The following is an 11820-nucleotide window of genomic DNA, read 5'->3' as shown; positions in this document are numbered from 1 at the left end:
CGGGGGGGGGGGGGGGGGGGGGGAGGGAGAATTGGGAGAAAAAAATTCTTTTTCTAGGTTGGTTAATGAATTTCTGGTGGGAAAAGAGTTGTAAGAATTGATAGAGCTGGGTGAAAAAGAGTTGGGTGTGCGTTTCTATGTGCAAGTGAAGTCTGTCTTTCTTTACTTCTCTATTTGAATGCTTTTATTGCATTGAAAGTGATGAGATATACATAACTCTTTTAAGCATTAACAAACACAGCAAATTTCACCCGCACATACTATTTGGAAAAAAAAAAAATGCAGATATTTGTTAGCTTGGGAATATTTCCACGGCTTAACATACTGACCCTTGCACGTTCATTCAACCAGCCAGCTTCCCGTCGAATAAGAAAATTTCTCTTTCAAAGTTGAGCAAATTAGTTCTGTAATTAACAAGACCACATAAAGCAGATCTCTTCTCTAGGATGCCCATTAGCTTTGTGGCATATGCCTGGGAAACTGGGAATAAGACTTTTCTTCCTATGTAACAATTTGGTTTCAAAGTACACTGTTGGTCATAATTTATTGATCCATGAGCTCCTATACATCAATTCTGATTTTTAACATGCATTGAATTTAATTTGGCTTGTTTGCCTTGGAATTGTTGTATGAAAGCCGTTATAATCTCTCTCTCTTATTTTTTTATTTTTAATTTTTTTTTATGATATGGCTCCAGAAGAAAAATGACACATCATAACGATCCCAACTATGTATCTGGCTTATCATTGGTTTCAAGTGAAACATGGAAATCATTAAGTAATCTTTTACACTGATTAAAACTCATCAATCCAATTATCCGCCTGCCTATAGTCTTCTTTAGACTTTGCAGCATGTTTATTTCTTTTTCTTTTGCCATAGCTACACTTGGCCTCAGGATAATTTTTACTAAGAAAATCTGGAAGGATAGACTTTGTTTTTTATCATTAAAATTTATGACTTATTCACTTGTGCGAGTAGACCTTGTTGTTGTGAGAATTCTTAATTCATGAGTTGTAGGGAGGGATTTATGTTACCACAAACAAAATACATCAAAAAAATCATGGTAAAACAACGACTCCTTCCCCTTCCTTTATTGATAACTTTTGTCATTAAATGTTGATTGCCATGAGATATCAGGGTATCTAAACTAGGCAAGAGAGGTCTGTTTTCTCCAGATCTCATAATGTATTAGAATCTAAATGTGACTGGTATAAGACAAAGTGAGATTGGTTGATAATTAATTTTAGAATTAATGAAGATTAAGGAGTTCTAAACAAAATGACAAAAGTGTACAGAGATCTTTTCCGGGCTTTTCCTGATGGGCAAAATCATGCGAAAAAAAAGAAAGTCTATCAAATAAAGTTGAGCATTAAAGATCTAAATGTCTTCATGTAGAAACTTGATTCTTGGTTGTTCATAGCACCATATTCTTGGTGTATAAATCACTCATTCAACTGCGCACAAGCTAACATGAAATGAAAACGCGTTAAAAACATTGGCCAATGAACTCTTCAATCTAACCTCTTTTAAGTCGAGCATTCAAATTTCAGAAACCTAAATTAGAGAAGTTGTTTCAAGTTTAGACAACTACGTTAAGTTTTGTGCACTCAATTTTCTGCAAATTGATAGTTCTTGTCCTTCATTTGATATATATTTAATTGAACACACTTTATTTGTCAGATGACAACTGCAATATCCATTGAAGATGTTCGCAGAGAAGTGAAAATTTTGAAAGCACTTTCAGGCCATAAGCATCTAGTTAGATTTTATGATGCTTGTGAGGATGCCAACAATGTGTATGTAATAATGGAGTACGTATTTCCTTATCTTCCAAAGTTACACTTGTTTATGCATGGCTTGTGCAATTGATCCTTCTTTGTTATTATCATTCAGATTTTCTTTGAAAACAATGCAGTGAAAGTGTGAAATAGTAAACCTAAAACTCGTTGATTCGAATGAATATAGAGAATATGATATGAAGGTTCGAATCATGCCACCTTTCTTGTGGACCATCCTTTGGTTACCGGATGATGGGAATAACAAAGCAGAAAAATAGAGAATACTTTTGAAGATTACTTAATTCAATTCAATCTGGCAGTCTTTGTATCAAAATCCTGATTTAATTAAATTATAAAACAACCCACAAAATAAAGAAAATTATAAGAACAGGCACAATTCCCGAGACAATGGAAAAGTGCAGTTTGATACCCAAAATGTTGTATTTGGCCAAAATCCCACCATTTATGATTAAAAAGAAGGTAATATTCACCCAAATCCAAAACTATTGACTGAAACTGGTCAAAGACAAACTGGGCCTGTCAAAGTCTTCTTTGGGCCTTAGGATCATCTGGAATGTGGATGTCAAAAAACTTGTGCTCAGTTGGAAAATGTTATTTTTTGGTTTCTGTCTTGCTTGGATATTATTTCATGCTTTCCGTTTTCTAAAGGATTTTGGAGTTTGGTTTGAGGACTATATTTAGCCAGCTTTATCATAATCATTTTGGTTTTATTTAGCTTTTCCATATTGGGGGTCCTTAGTCCACCTTTAGTAAATAGATGTCATACAATAATTTAGTGTTACTGGTTTACTTTTCTTTTCTAATTTTTACTGGAGAGCTATTAGTTGTACCCATTATTCTTCGTGTCTCTTTGCTGTATCATGTGAATAATTGAAACCAATTATTAGCTCTTTTCTTTTCTCGTAGGCTGTGTGATGGCGGAGAACTACTGGACAGAATATTGTCGAAGTGAGTGAACTTACTTTATCTGTATCTAACAAATAAGCCCCAGGACCTCCATATATGGGTGACAAAATGTTTTTCTTCTGATATTTTCCATTTTTGATGGATGCTGTTTGTACCTGATATTTTCCCTTTTTTGATGGATGCCTGTACCTGTTACTTATCCATTGCAGAGGTGGTCGATATACTGAAGAGGAGGCAAAACTTATCATTGTACAAATTCTAAGTGTAGTTTCATTTTGTCACCTCCAAGGGGTTGTCCACCGTGACTTGAAACCTGAGGTATATGGAGAGCCTTTATCACCCAATAATTTTTTGATGCTTTTAATGGTCGTTTTTCTGCTAAGCTTCTCATTGATGTTGATTGAATTACCTGTATTGCAGAATTTTCTTTTTACCTCTAGAAGAGAAGATGCTGATATGAAGCTTATTGATTTTGGTCTTTCTGACTTTATCAGGCCGGGTAACTATCATATAAAGTTTAACCCGTTTTCTCGTTTCTTAGTTTATTGTATGAAGTCAGTTTGAATTCTATATATGGCTTGTCAATAACCATTTTTTCAACGTCTCTTTGCAATCAAATTCAGTAGAAATGCTTGGAGCCACACTGTCAAACTTTATGTGCCTCAGGAGCATCATATTCCTTGTTTGTTGGTGTATGCTACTTGTTGCTTTTTGTACTGCCATACCATTGCAATAACCAACTTTATTTATTTTCAAGTTCAATAGAACAGCTGAGATGTTGGCATGCTTCAAGACTGAAGTACAGATGAAAACAAATTAGGTTATGATAGGTTTGATTGTTGGTTACTTTTTACCTGATGAGGGTGATTTGTTGGAAAACATCTCTCGTTTAATGCCTTGATCATTTGTGAGTTATTTGCTGACGAAATGAACCAAATTCTCTTAGAAAGCTAAGCCTGGCTACAGGCAAGTAGCTATTTTGCTGGCATTTTAAATTTTCACTCTCTAGTCTCCAGCCTCTCTTTTTGCAGAGCATGACTTTCTATGATTTTTTGTAGTTTGCATGATATCGCAGTAATTAACTTATTTATCAGTGTTATTTTCTGTTGTCCAGTTGCAAGAATTTTCTAATTTTGGCATTTGATTCGTGACGACAGATTTTTTTTTTTTTTTTTTTTTCAAAATAGACGAAAGGCCCGTTTGGCATGGCTTTTGTAAAGCCAACTAGAGCTTTTGAGCCTCAAAATTTGCTTTTGGACTCCTTTGACTAATTTTATGACAGTGTTTTTGATAGTTAGAAGATCTTTTAGAACTTTTGGAGCTTAATAAGAAGTGTTTTTAGAAATTAGTTTCCAAATAAAAATTGAGGTTGCTTCCTCCAAAATCTCTTCTATAGGAAGCAAAAGCAAAAGCTATGCCAAACAGGCCCAATGTAGACTTAAATAGAATGATGCTTATAGTGTTGGTCCAATATGCCAAGAAAGTTGTAGCAAAAAGAAAGGTTATTATCGGCTTGGGCATATCATTCCTTTATAATCAACAGCAGTCTTTTATAGCTTCAATTTTTACGGTGTACCCTGAGAATCAAGAGAAAAATAATCTCTTTTGTCATCCAAAATCTTTGTTTCTGCAGATGAAAGACTAAATGATATTGTTGGAAGTGCTTATTATGTGGCACCAGAAGTACTCCATAGATCTTATAGTTTGGAGGCTGATATTTGGAGCATTGGCGTTATCTGCTATATTTTGCTATGTGGAAGCAGACCTTTTTGGGCAAGGACAGAATCTGGAATATTTCGTTCAGTATTAAGAGCTGATCCAAACTTCGAGGACATGCCTTGGCCTTCTGTCTCACCACAAGCCAAGGACTTTGTAAAAAGGCTTTTAAACAAGGATTACAGAAAAAGAATGACTGCTGCTCAAGCTTTGAGTAAGTAATCCACTACTTTTACTGCTGTGTAGAATTCCTTGAAAGTGCCAAATTTCACTTGCTTATGTAATTCCATGGATCTTTCAACTGTTGTAGCTGTCTAGGATGTTAATTTTGCTTTTTACATATATGTACTGGAAGTTGTTGCTGGAGGTCATTTATTCAGTTATATGTTTCTTTGTTGGGGAGCTATAATTATTTCTTGAAAATGCTGTAATCACTGAGGACCTGTCATCTACATTTCTCTGTTGATTCGCAATGCACTATCTGTTTATACTTCTCTTGTCAATACATGAACTGATGCAAACATATTGAAATGCAGCACATCCATGGTTGCGAAGCGAGAGCTATCCTATTCCTTTAGATATATTAGTCTACAAGTTGGTTAAGTCATATCTACACGCTACACCTTTCAAACGTGCTGCGCTAAAGGTATTGTTTTATCTGATTGGAATGATTCACTTATTGCTTTTTCAAGCTGCGAGTATTTGAATCAGAATTCTTTATATGATTTTACTATTTTAAAGAGCTAAATGCTTGTTTAGCTGTCTATATGTTTACTTAATTGTTTGTGTTGTGTGTAATGCTTTACATTTCACATGTGCGGTCATTGATGTTGGATTGAAGCACATCATGGTCAATTTATGTCTCAAAACTCCCTGGGTGTTCAAGTAAAATATGATCATCTAGACTTTAAATTCTGTACAGGCACCGGCTGAATTGCATGAGTTGCCATATGGCTTATCAGTAATACTTTTGAAAATAATTTATTACTTTGGAAAAATTTTATATCATATATTAATCTTTGCACATAATATTGGTGTGAACACTTGTGTTACATATAGAATTTTATAGGACCTTGTATACTTGATTAATAAATATTGAACTCATGATACGAGCCTGTGTGGCTGTCTGAAAGGAAAATAAATTTCCCTTACACAATTTTTTGTCCTGGAACATATTTGGATAACTTGTTTCATGCTTTAAGTTACAAAAGTTACTTTTTAGGGGAAAAAAATAAAATTTATTTACTATCAAAATAAGTAACTTCTTGCTAACTTTCCCTAATAAAAAATAATTGATTTTGTTTTAAATTTACATTTTTACTTATTCTAGCAAATCTACTTATAAGTAAACTTCTTAGCTTAGCCAAACATGATCATACTCTGCAACATCAGGACACATCTTATATTTTATGGTGTGGTGAAAGATTGTTGTGACTCTTGCAAAAGTTGATCTGATTAATTTTCATGAAAGTTTTGACATTTTTGTCAGCGACATGTAGAGGACATGATATAAAGTAAAACAATAATATAACTCGCAGACACTTCCATAAATATAAACAGACTCGAAATTTTAGAGACAGGAATTTGAAATATCTCTTATAATTAGCACTGTAAAAGATCTTTTGCCAATTTTGACTATCACTGCTTTAAAAAATTTGAACTTTGGGATGTGGAATTTAGTTGGTTCCAAGAATTTTGTTAACTTACAGAATATGTATTGATCCTTGAATGGAGCATCATAGTTTCATTTGGTGAGACATCACCCTTTGTTTTGGGAAGTCTGATGTATCACCAGTCCCATTTACTTAGCGGGTGTAATTGGGTCAAATTCATGTGATTTAGAATGATATAGTTGTGTATGCCAGCTATAACAAGACTGTTTCTACCTTAATTATTTGTAAAACTTGTCCCTTACTTTTCTTTATCATTGCTGGGATTCATTTGATGGGGATGGACCAATCATTTTTGCTCTTGAGTTCTCGTGCAATGTTAATGGCGTCTATTGCTTGTTATATTTTGTCGTGCTTTATTAACCGAAGTATTGTTTTCTCTTTCATGATATTGTCTTCAATCTTGCTGCTTTTTACCTACTGATATATCAATAAAAGAATTTCTACCTGCTCCAAAAATTGGTTTTTTATTTGCTTCCCCCTGTTATATGTAGGTGTTCTATTTTTGAAATAATTGAAAAGAAAATGACGGATCACCTTTTAGTAACTAAAAAGTCGTATATTTTCAATATCAGAATGTATTATGTATTTATTGCCTAGTATCTTATATCAAATTTCCAAATTGAACTTGTTCACCTAGTTGGCTGCAAATGCAATAGCTCCATTTTTATTTTCAGTCCATCAGCTGTAAGATAACTTTATCTTGAGCTGTAAAGTAATATTTTGATTTGTTTCTACTATACTTGCAGGCTCTATCGAAAGCTTTGACTGAGGATGAATTGGTTTATCTTAAAGCTCAATTCATGCTTCTGGAGCCCAAGGATGGGCTAGTCTCTCTTGACAACTTCAAAATGGTCTCTCTCTCTCTCTCTCTCTACATATATATAATCTGACTCTGTAAATGTATACACATCCACACCTCACTCCCTTCCTATGCAAGATCATTGTATTTTTATCTTTTAAAGAGAGTCCTTACATACTACTGGTGATTTGGTGAAAGTGATGAACCCAATTAATCCTGTTTGGAAATTGAAAGGCACTTAGACGCCTTTGGAAATTACATTAAACCCTACTTGTGCACTTGGAGAAACTATTTTAGGAGATCTTCACTGATCCTAGTTTGGCTTTGTCTTCTTACTACAATGTTTGTTTTTAATGAACTTTTGGCTTTTCAAAAAAAAAAAAATAAATAAATAAATAAATAAAATGAAGAAAGAGGTTATTCCTTGATATAGAGAGTATTTTATCATTTTAAGCCCCATTTTGGTAAGAAAATGTATTTTGGAATAGTGACTTTTTGGAGAATGTGGTTGAAAATAAGTTTTGAAAAAATGGGGGTCAAGCATAGGCTAAATTGATGCTGAAAGGAGGATGCCACTTGAATTTCAGGCTCTTGCACGGAATGCCACCGATGCTATGAAGGTCTCTAGGGTCCCCGATATTCTACACACGGTCAGCTTCTGCACTTGTTTATTTTTATGAGAAATATATATATATCTTGCATATTTCAAATAATTTTCTATAATTTATTAATCTTTCTTTATGAGCTAGATTTTAAGTCGTGTAATAATAACTGTGAAATACTTTGTCCAGTATGGAACATTCTCATTTTTGTCTGAAATATATTAATTCATCAAATATCGTCTTCATTACCAAAGATCCTTATATTGCATAATCCCAGCCACAACTTTGAAGATAAAAATGTAAACTAACACATCAAATGCTCACTTTTTCAACTGTCTTTGAAAGCTTCATGCCAAATGAGTTGGACAAATGGAATCCCAGACTGTTATTGGGATTTTTTTTATCCTCTCCTTCATCAGAGTAACTTGACCCTTTTAATGAGGTCTTTTTCATTTTCAGATGGCACCATTGTCTTATAGGAAGATGGACTTTGAAGATTTCTGTGCAGCTGCAACCAGTACGTATCAATTGGAGGCCCTTGACAAATGGGAGCAAATTGCATCTACAGCATTTGAGTATTTTGAACAAGAGGGTAACCGAGTAATATCAGTAGAGGAATTGGCTCGGGTATCTACATTTATGGCTTTACCAGTTTTGTATAGCTCAGTTATTCTGTTTGATTTATACATAGATATATTAATCAAAGAGGTCCTAAGTTTGTGCTTTATTTATGCAGGAGTTGAATGTGGGCCCCACTGCTCATTCTGTGCTCAAAGATTGGATAAGGAGTGACAGAAAACTCAGTTTACTTGGATATACCAAATTTTTGCACGGTTTGACGCTTCGTAACTCAAATACAAGACATCACTAGCTTTTCCTTTCTCATTTTTCTTCTTCTTCTTCTTCTTTTTCCTCCTCTTCTTATTTTCTTCAAATTATCATTTGGTCAAAATGGCAATTAAAGATTCAATCATTCAAAAGATCATGGGAAGTTTTTACATTTAGGATTGGGAAAAAAAGTCTTTACAGATGTACTAGGTAACTAGATGATGTTTAGGCCGTTTGGAAGTCAAGAATTTCTTCATGCTAACATGTACAGTAACTTGGACTGTACGTGTTTTTGTCCATCAAAGAAGTATTCTCAAGTTTTCAACAAATATAAAAACGAGGCTCTATAACTGTGTCAATAGTTCACATCGTAGAATTTTTGTCTATTAATATTCCTACCGGGATTTCAGTACTTATTAGCAATCATGATTGTGTATATGTTACAAAGATCAGCATTTATGCTTGGTAATGCTGCATCATTTTTTAATCTTCAGTCTTATTTTTATCTTTGGCAAGTATTTTAAGTGCTTACAGTTTGTTGAGTTCCTTGTTACCTTGTTATGTTTGATATGAAGCTGCACTAATCACTGCTGGGTGTATGAGTTCTGATGGTGTAGGCATGTTTGGAATGTTAGATTGTACATGACAACATACAAATATCTTACGTGTTCCTATTTATTTAATCGTGTTTAGGTCCGTTCGTCCCCCAATCAAACGTGTTTAGGAAGTTCATGAAAAGTGGATGAGACGAAATTTATTTATTTGATACTTATCGAACTAAGGATAGCGAGATTACTCGTGCCAATGCATTGTCTGGCTCCGAATGGGGCGAGAATTGAGAACTTGATTCTTGTCCGAAGGGTTGCTCATCATGCCCCCCCCCCTATCGTGGATTTCTCTATCAATCATGCTCTGAATATTACGAATTTCTTTTGACATGGCAAGGAATTGTAATTATGCCCTTCTGATCAAATCCATATTCTTCTTCAGCTTCTTTTAACAATTGGATAAACAATGGATGATTGAAATAAATAACTTGAACCACAAATCTCTGTTGATCATCTCCTTGTCCAACTTTTATGCAGCTTCCCCTGGCGGCGGAGGAACGGGGATTTATTTTTATTTTTTCTTGTCACCACCCATTTTCAAGAAAATAAGTAAAGCCTCAAGCACCTTTTTTTAGTGCAAACTTAATAGAAGAGAGTTAAAGAAGGGTGTGAAAACCCATGACAAAATAAAAACATAGGAACCAGAATAATAGACAACATAAAATCTCTCAAAGATTCCAAAGGGAAGATAAAGAGAGAATAGAGCAAGAGAGATTTTGTGTGCATTATATAGCAGATTTAGATAAGCATATAACACACAAGATGAAAATAGAACATGTCTACTTAAAATTTCGAGAATTTTTCAATGTTCTGAGCAATTAGAGAAAAGTTAAAAGAGTAACTCGAGAAAGTCCAGGTAAAATAAGACAGCGATTGAACGTCTTAACTGGCTAATAAGTATGTAAACATCGCTCGAGTTGAGTAATTTGGCTAGTTTTGACAAGTTGATTTTGGAAGCATGCAAAACTTCATCGGTTATCATCCAATTGAACGTTCCATTCTAGGTTATGAGTTGTGGTTTAGAAATTAGAGGTTAAATAATATGAAACATTTGCTCGATGATTTATTGAGACTGATATATTGAACATGTCATAATGCATAATAATGTTGAGTTGCCTCAACGTGAACTAGTAAGTAAACACATAATTCAAAAAAAAAATTCTTTTAAAAAAGAACCATCTTTGACATATTAGCAAAATAAAAAATGCATTTAATCGTTTTTATTCTCTTTTCGTATAGTAAGATATAATTTTGGGGACTCAGTTACACTGACATATTCTTGATTTTATTCGAATATATGTAGTAAGTTCCAACATGCTAGGACGACACTCGAGGATCGTATTGACTGGGGTGAAATACGTGTTTAGTTCTCAACAAATTACATAGGTTCGGATAGAGGGTGGATATAGAGAATTACAGTCTATATGGTCGCTATATGATGTTGATTTTTTTTAAAATGCTTTAGTTATATTCACAATCCCCATATAGATATAGCAAACTCAAACATAATAATAGGTTCGACTCCACTCGAAAGAGATTGTTGAATAATTTAGGGACATGGTCATCAACACAATATTACCAATAACTTGGTTATATGAATTAAACTAGAAAATTTTGTAGAGTTGAAGTCCTAGTCTTTCATATTTGAATTTTCTCTAAGTTTGCGTTAATCCGTTTTCCTAGTTTTCCAGTTAAAGATCATGAAATAAAACTTAATGCAATTTACATTTTTCCAATTAGAGTTAGAATAAGTAATTTCAAATATAAGATGCACAATTTTCATGAAATCAACAGTAGCCTGATATCCATTATTACTAATTAACTTTAGAGCCACATTTATTATTCTAAACTGACGAAAAGTTCAAGCTTTTTCAAGACAGGTGATGATCTTTTCGTACTGCATACAATTGAAAATAATAAAGAGATAGGCATCACAATCCAATGGTACATTTTGTCCAATATGTCAAAGACTAATCTATGTGAGAAAATTACAAGTGATTGCACATGGTGATTCGTTTATAGGGGGAAAGTCTAAAGAAAATAGACCTTTTTTTTCTCTTGTTTATCTTTTCAATCAACTGTTTCCATCATTCATATTCATTGACAAGTCACAATACGAGCTCGGATTCAAATGCAATTTGCTAAAAGACAAGACAAACCTAATCACAAACATCATTAATTGTCGTGCAACAATATAAAATTTCTCAAATCTCAAAGCAATTAGATCATAATTATAGTTAAAAATATCCCATGCAGCAGAGCCTCAACTCTTGTCAATGACTTATTCGGTGACATTGATTGGTTAAAACGTGTCATGTCTAACACCACGTATCAAACTAATGACGAATTATTTGGTAAGGTCCATTAGTTGAAAACAAGTCATGCAGCCGTTATGTCAAGTTTCATGTATCAAACTATTGATGACTTGTTTGGTAAGGTCAATTAGTTATGTTTTGAAATCAAAATCCACAAAGGGCTTTAAACTAGCTAGTATTATAGCAAAAACGATTACATGTGAGAGTGAGTTTTTGTTCAAAATATTAGGGTTTCAACCAAAACTATGAAGTATATATGATACGGAGTGAAATTAAGCCACTATGAAGTAAATACTTGCCACTCCTGAAAATCTTTGAAAAGAAACAAAATCCACAATCAGCTTGAAAAACCCTATAGGGTGGGGAGGGGTGGCGTGGAGTGGGGTTAAAGGTTGAGAAAGAGGGATTTTAAAGCCAGATCTGAATATACCACAAAATGCCAGATCTGATCTAAAAGGCTATCATGACCAAAATCATTCTATATGATTAACCCTAAAAGGCGCTTCATCTGACACAAAAGAGAAATTCAAGAATGTAATGATGAAACTTTTCTAGGTATCCCAGAAAGAATTTC

General features: G+C 33.8%; 1 protein-coding gene across 1 annotated transcript in view; it reads left to right on the top strand.

Annotated features, from left to right (window-relative positions):
* The window catches only part of LOC111409945 (CDPK-related kinase 3-like), an 11388-nt gene extending 2557 nt beyond the window's left edge, over positions 1-8831 (top strand). The window contains exons 2-11 of the mRNA XM_023040075.1: positions 1681-1811; positions 2706-2747; positions 2915-3023; positions 3126-3204; positions 4339-4635; positions 4958-5067; positions 6841-6945; positions 7481-7543; positions 7955-8122; positions 8232-8831. Coding sequence (XP_022895843.1) covers positions 1681-1811; positions 2706-2747; positions 2915-3023; positions 3126-3204; positions 4339-4635; positions 4958-5067; positions 6841-6945; positions 7481-7543; positions 7955-8122; positions 8232-8366 — 1239 coding nt within the window. The 3' untranslated portion in view covers positions 8367-8831. The remainder of the gene's footprint in view (positions 1-1680; positions 1812-2705; positions 2748-2914; positions 3024-3125; positions 3205-4338; positions 4636-4957; positions 5068-6840; positions 6946-7480; positions 7544-7954; positions 8123-8231) is intronic.
* Positions 8832-11820: the final 2989 nt, after the last annotated feature.

This window comes from Olea europaea, chromosome 15 (genome assembly GCF_002742605.1).
Source record: "Olea europaea var. sylvestris chromosome 15, O_europaea_v1, whole genome shotgun sequence".
Classification (NCBI taxonomy): domain Eukaryota; kingdom Viridiplantae; phylum Streptophyta; class Magnoliopsida; order Lamiales; family Oleaceae; genus Olea; species Olea europaea.
This window is presented reverse-complemented; position numbering and strand designations above follow the sequence as displayed.